Source organism: Fringilla coelebs, assembly GCF_963513975.1.
Source record: "Fringilla coelebs genome assembly, chromosome: 2".
NCBI classification, from domain to species: Eukaryota; Metazoa; Chordata; class Aves; order Passeriformes; family Fringillidae; genus Fringilla; species Fringilla coelebs.
The window spans coordinates 26775410-26782533 of record NC_140029.1 but is presented as its reverse complement, the minus strand read 5'-3'; the positions used below and the strand labels follow the sequence as shown (position 1 = coordinate 26782533).

General features: G+C 41.7%; 1 protein-coding gene across 1 annotated transcript; it reads left to right on the top strand.

The window, feature by feature from the left end:
- Positions 1–221: 221 nt before the first annotated feature.
- On the top strand, positions 222–6826 carry ATP4B (ATPase H+/K+ transporting subunit beta; the record flags this gene model as incomplete). Its single annotated transcript, XM_084226825.1, has 7 exons — positions 222–333; positions 1751–1879; positions 3053–3166; positions 3976–4175; positions 5837–5893; positions 6399–6494; positions 6668–6826. 7 exons carry the CDS (start codon positions 222–224, stop codon positions 6824–6826), a joined length of 867 nt encoding a protein of 288 aa, XP_084082951.1.
- Between the last annotated feature and the right edge of the window lie 298 nt (positions 6827–7124).

Below are 7124 nucleotides of genomic sequence, written 5' to 3'. Positions count from 1 at the left end.
TTTGATAGGAACAAACTTTCCCTTGCCAGCGCTATCAACACCCTTTATAAAGGTTGATAGTGGGGAGCAGGGGCTTTCATTGGTACAGGAAGCAATCTCGGTCACCTTCAGTGGAAAAGAAGGTATAAAACCCAAAGTCTTTTTCTTAGTCGACTGTCTGGGCACTGCTTGAATTTCTTAGTTTCCACGAAGGACCCATTTTTGGGAACTTTTCTGAGAAAATGGCAACTTTAAATGAGAAGAAGACCTGCAGCGAACGCATGGCAGATTTCCGTCGTTTTGTCTGGAATCCAGAAACAAAGCTCTTCATGGGAAGGTCCTTAATTAACTGGGGTATGTTTGCATGTGCAAGATTCTTCTCTTCCTCCTGGTATGCTTAAAAACTGGGGTGAGGGGATGTCATCCTAATGAGTGGGACACAATGTAAATGTGCTGAAGCCAGCAGTTCTCATATGTGCTTCTAAGCCACTTTTTGGGCAGCTCTGTGAGCTGGATCAAGTAGATCAAAACATTGATCCATGTAGTTCCTGAAAATATATGACTTCAAAGTGGTTTTGCACCAAATACTTCAAAAGGAGAAAAATTAACACATTAACAGGAAACTTAATAGTAGCTAGGGGTGATGGTTACAGGGCGGTTTTGACATTTTTAATGAAAAGGGTGTTCAGGTACATGGAGAAATTTGCTTAATTGTTGAGTTTGTCCAATTCTTTGGAAACAAGTTTTGTTTTGCTGAAATTCCTTTCTGAGTTATTGTCTGCTTAGTAGATCTTGTTTCTTATCACTGCATGCTAGCATTTATTTAATACCAACGTGTATTTCATACCAGCATGTATTTTAGACTAGGAAGTGTTTTAGCTGAGCCTCCCCTCCCACAGCCAAACCTGTGTCTACAATGCTGATCTGTATTATGATCTACACTCCGGGAAGGGTGGCCAGGACCATTGTAAGGAAGATCCACACTCTTTCCACAGACTGTAGGAGCAGCTGCAAGTTTCCAGATGATTTTTTCCTGCCTGTATGGAAGTTTATTGGCTACTCCTAAAACCCGAATTTGACAGATGATGCAACTGGAATGTGAGCCTTTCCAGTTGGTTGAGAAGAAGGTGCTACAAAGCACCTATGATTACAAGTAGAAGTTTCTAATAGCACCCCTCCAAAACAACCACTGGCTGCTTGTACAGCACCAGCCATGTGTAAGACATTTTATGCACACACAGACAGAAACACAACATTAACCTTCTATCATCTCACAGCAGAATAAAGTAGCAAGATGGCACATTTTGCTGTTGGTGATTTCAGCTGCATAAGGCAGTGAAATGATACAGGTGTAAAACCAGCATGCCTGAAGTGTTGTCATCTGTCACCCAAATAACACAAGGAGCAACTTGGGTTTGTTGAAGAAACACCTCACCATCTGTGTTGCTTAGTCCATAAGTAATAAGTAGATAAATGATCTTAATATGTGAAATTACTTCAAGATGCCACATGACCTTTAAGCTTTAAATAATCTGAGCTCAGCACCAACTCCTTCAAAAATCCTTGTAGAACTATACAATTTTTTTCTAGAAGAATATTTTTTGAGTGTAGAGAAAATACACCAAAGCACCTATTCCTTTACAGGAAGAACTTCTCTGGAGACAAGGGTGGAAAACAGACAGCAGCTGCTGCTAGGCTCATCCTGGCTGCAGAGAGAGCACTGCATGGCCTTGCTCAAAATTTGAAATTCTGCCCTTATTCTCTTCCACAGTGTGGATCAGCCTCTACTACGTGGCTTTCTACGTGGTGATGTCGGGGCTGTTTGCACTCTCCATTTATTGCTTAATGAGGACCATTAATCCCTACGAGCCGGATTACCAAGACCAGCTGAAATCCCCAGGTACTGCCAGCATCCCAAGGCAGCTGCACAGGGCTGGGCTGGGCTGACAGGCACTGGCAGAACCCAGGGCTGAGGGGAGGCCAACATGGAATACATCAGGTCAAGTCTGCCCAGACAATCCCTGCAAAGTTTAACCTCTGCCTGAAAACACTTTCAGGCTTTAAAAGAAAATCTGGCACATTCATTGACATATAGATACATGGATATACTTCTACATCCATATATTTATGAATATATAATATGAAAAATGAATATATATATATATATATATATATATTCATTTATTTCATCTTGCTATTGGGACGATCAGTGCCTGCCTGTAGCAGGTCACCTCCTTTCCCCAAGGGCAGGGGTCAGTCCCTGGGGAAGTCCTAGGTTCTCCTCCAAACTCCCAAGAACCACAGAGGGCTTTGGGGTGCCCAGCAAGATGCAGAGGTGATGGGGTGAGCAGCCTGGGGTGGGTATTTCCACACTTGCCACCACCACAGAAAGTCCCTGGGAGAGCAGGAATACTTTTCCAGCAAGATGTGCTGTGCCAGTAGTCAAGAAAGTAAAAATAAAAGGAAGATGTTGGATTAGGAATTCAGATTTGTGGGTCATGAAACGAGATAGGGGAGATGATCAGAGACTATCAGTGCACACTGCTAAAACTTCACACCCCAATGGCTTGTTTCCACAATGGGAGGGGAAAAAAATAGCCCTAAAAACTATTCTGTCAGATGCTTTGAGTTTTGAAGTTTCCACTCCCGTGTTTAGCAAGTTTGGTGTTTGCTGGGAAAATAATTCCTGTGACATATTATGCGTGACTTTTTCAAAAGCTGTTTCTCATGCTGCTGTAGGATCTGTTTCTTTAACCCAATGTGGCTGTTATGGCTAACAAGTCCTGGGGAAATGCTGGAATTTTACAAGCTGTTCTTCTAACAGCATGGATATATGTGAAAAGAAAATAATTCAGCAGCAGCAGCACAGGCTTTAGGATTTTGGTTGAACAACTCGCAGCTGAGGTGATTTCTGAACATGGTTAAACCCTCCCCAGAAAGGCTGGGGGACCTTATACACTTAAAATGAGTCTTGATGCAGCATAATTGCTGCTGTCAATTAAAATAAACAAATCTGTGCCTGGCACCTCTCCACCTCTCCTCTGCTTTGTCTTCCCCTTTCCTCCTTGTGAAGGTGTAACCTTACGGCCGGATGTTTACGGGGACAGAGGACTACGAATTTATTACAACGTATCGGACAACAAAACCTGGGAAGGTTTAGTGACAACTCTTCACACTTTTCTGTCAGGTAAAAATGAAGTTTTTGCACAATACTGAAAGAAAGCTGCTGCCTTATCTCCAATACTAGGTCAGAGTACCTTAAGTCAGTATTTCCATTTTACATTTGTCCTTCTCAAATCACAGATTCTGAGTGGAAAGTGCATCTTCTGAAAGGGATAAGCAAATCACCTCATGAATATATAAATCAAATGTATGTACACATCTGTTAAAATCCAGGCTCTGCTTTAGGGCTTTTACTTCATTTAATCCTAAACAGCCTTAATAAAATAGACCAATAGGAAGTCTGAAAGAAGAGGGAGGACAAAAGGTCTTTAAAATTAGTCTCATCTAAATTAATCTAATTAATTTGTCTATGACTACAAACATCAAAGTGCCATAATCTATCTCATAAAGCATGGTGTCTTCAGGGAATACAGTCAAAGTAGGTTATGTGCTCTATTTAACTGTTCATGTCTTAGCATGTTTATATTCCTATTGAGCCTTAATATTGTAATTCTTCATGTTTCTCACACACATATTGAGAAAAATTATATTTGAAATTGACTTTATGTGGCACTATCAACACAAGCTGCCAGATTTAACTCAATTTGATCTCTTTTATTTTGCTTTGCTTGGATATTCAAAAACAAAAACCAACACAATAAAACTGAACCATACCCCTAAACAGTTTAAACTTTCCTTGTTCCATCTACTCCCAGCCTCACTTGAAGTACAGTCTCCCACGACAGAATCTCCAGCCTGATGTTGTGATGTATAATTTGCATATGAAAAGCTTCAGAGGGGATTTTCTTTTTCTTTCTTCCTTCACACATCTAGCATATACACCAGCTGCTCAGCATCTGAACATCAACTGCACCAATAATACCTACTTCATCCAGGACACCTTTGATGGCCCAAATAAAACAAAACTTTCCTGCAAATTCACTTCAGACATGCTTCAAAACTGCTCCGGCATCACAGATCCAACTTTTGGATATCCAGAAGGAAAACCCTGTTTTATTATAAAAATGAACAGGGTAAGTACAAGGTCAAGGTGCTGAGCAGAAAAAAATTAAGAGTAGCTTGAGCCCCACCTGGGGAGCTGCTGTGTCTCTGCTGCCATGGGTTCTAAACTCTGCTTTCTACTGGGAACCAAAAATCACACACTGTTCCCTGACAGATCACTAGAGTTACCAGGGAAATCCTCTGACTTTTTCACCATTCCTACAAAAGTAAAATAGCATTGTGGTCTCTGAACTGAGCTTAGATTAGGTAAAGTTTAATTTAGTTTAGTTTAGTTGGTGCCTCTGCAGGGCTCTCATCCCACAAACTAGCTCAGAAGAGTTTCCTCCTGCAATACCTCAGCCCTGTGCCTTCAGCTGAGGCACCAGGATGTGACAGTAACTGATGTGGTTTCAGAGAGGTGATATCTTATTTCTCCAGGCGGCAAAAAAAATCTTCAGAAGAACCTATAAAACCAAAATTCAAACCTGGTGGATATTTTTCTCAGGGCAAACCACCAACACATTTTTTGGAGAGGAATAAAGGGAATTTTCAATGCTTTAATTTTTTTCAGGATGTAGACAAAGGCATAAGCACTTTATATTTCTTTTTGGATAAAATTCTGAGCCTTCTCATTCAGTTTTGGTAGAAACTGAAGAGTTCAAGTGCCCCTCCAGTTTCTGATAGACAAAACCACTGTATTTTTTGTTTGGTTTGCACCTTAGGCATTTCCAAAAATCTGTGCAAGTCCTAACTGAGAGGGAAGCTGTGCCCCTGACTATGGCTGGTGAAACAAGCACTTTCCAGAAGACGGGGTGCCATCCCCAGCAGGGAAAAGATGTGGACAGTGAGCAGGGGGCTTCCCCTCCTTTCACTTTTGCCTCTATGGGATGCAACCCCACTAGTTTTGTAGCATCAAACCAGCCCAAGGGCTTTTCTGCCAAAGCAAAGGTTTTCTAAGACAGATAAGATCAAAAGCATGGATATCCAGCTCTTCCTTAACTGACACACAATTACTGCTTTAAGAGACCCCTGGCTGCAAGGGCAGGTGGTATGGATGGGTAATGAGCTGGACCCAGAGGAGGTGCAGTGCTACTTGCTCTGGCCAGGCCAGATTTTATCAGCATGCTCATCCCAGGTAATGCCAAGTCCTGCTGCCTAAATATCCAGCCACAAGTTTCTCACCCATCTAAATTAGATTATTTGTTGGAGAGATGTCACAGACATGTTTTATGAAAAAGCCTTTCCTTAGGATTTTTCCTTAGGAGAAGCTGAGAGGCCTCAGGAACAAAATGTAAGCAATGATTATCTGCTGCTGTGGAATGCAACAGGTGGATCTGTGGTTGGTCTCATGTGGTTGTTTCTAATTAATGGCCAATCACAGTCCACCTGTCTCAGTCCAAGCTTTTGTTATTCATTCCTTTTCTATTCTTTAGTATAGTTTTAACATAATACATATAATAAAATAATAAATCAGCCTTCTGAACATAGAGTCAACTTTCTCGTCTCTTCCCTCATCCTGAGACCCCTGCGATCACCGTCACAGATGGTGACCCCGAGTGAGGAAAGAACCACCACAGGGAGTCTTACACAGGAACGTATTAAACATCAATTGATGCTCAGCTCTCAAATAATTGATTGCCCAGTTTTATCTCAAAACAATTTCCAAGATGACCAAATGTGCTTTCTTTTTCAGATTATCAAGTTTTACCCCGGCAATGGCACTGCACCAAGGGTGAACTGCTCATATGTGGTAAGGCTACGAGGGCTGGGTCTCACACTGCATTTCAAGCACTGCAGCTTTGAGAGCAAGCAAGTGCAGCAGTGACCAGAAAAAAAACCCTTGCAGCTCTGAAAATCAGATCTCAAATACTTGGAATATTCTCAGTTCTGTGCCAGTTCTTGCACCAGCTGACATTCAAGTTCGCTTTATTTTAAATCCCCTGAAAATCTGCATTTTCGGGCTGCAGAGAACATTTGCTGTTTGCTCTCAGCTCCCCTAGTGACGGTCGCACCTCAGCGCAGTCCCTCAGGCTCCCAGCAGCTCCACCTCACTGAATTCCCACCTGCTATCAGAGGACACTTGCCTGCTTTTTTTGGCAATAGTAACAGCGGGAGATTCCCACTTTTATTCGAAAAATAAGACTGGTGTTGCTAACAGCCCGCCGAACTTGAGCTTTAACACACACTTAGCAGCCCTGAAAGACTTGCCAATGATTCCCTCAGCACAGGGCTCCCTCCTCTCTCCTTTCACACAGGGTGAGGAGGAGTCTCGCCCGCTGGACGTGGACTACTACCCTGTGAATGGCACCTTCAACCTGCACTACTTCCCCTACTACGGGAAAAAGTCCCAGGTGGGTGCTTCTGCATTTACCTTTTCTTTCTCTTTATGTCAGGCGAAACATCTCTGCAATCCTATGAGAACTGGAGAGGCTATTTTCAAACTGGTGGTGTAAAATATTTTCAAACTGGTGGTGTAAAATTTAAGTATTTTCTTTTTTTTTTTTTTTTTAATTTCTCCTCCTAGCCCAGCTACAGCAATCCCTTGGTAGCTGTGAAATTTCTCAACATTACAAGGAATGTAGAATTTAAAATAGTGTGCAAAATCATTGGAGCTGGAATTACCTTCAACGTTCATGATCCGTACGAAGGCAAAGTGGAATTTAAACTGAAAATAGAAGACTGAGCAGCAACAGAGACACTTCTGGAAAATGTATGAACAGTAAACTTAACTATTATCACACTCATTGATATTTATTTTCTCGCTATGGTTCACATATAAATTGCAGTTCAAGGAGACATTTTATACTGCAAGATGGCCTATAGAGCTAAAAATCAAGATCCTCCTCTCAGTGTGTAAAGATGAAGATTATCTCAATGTACATAGCTTAATATTTCATGGCTACAGGATTCTGCTGCCTGCATGCAAATAATTGTACAAAATAAGTTTCCCCCAAAGGGTGCAGCTGTGCCTTTAAAGAATA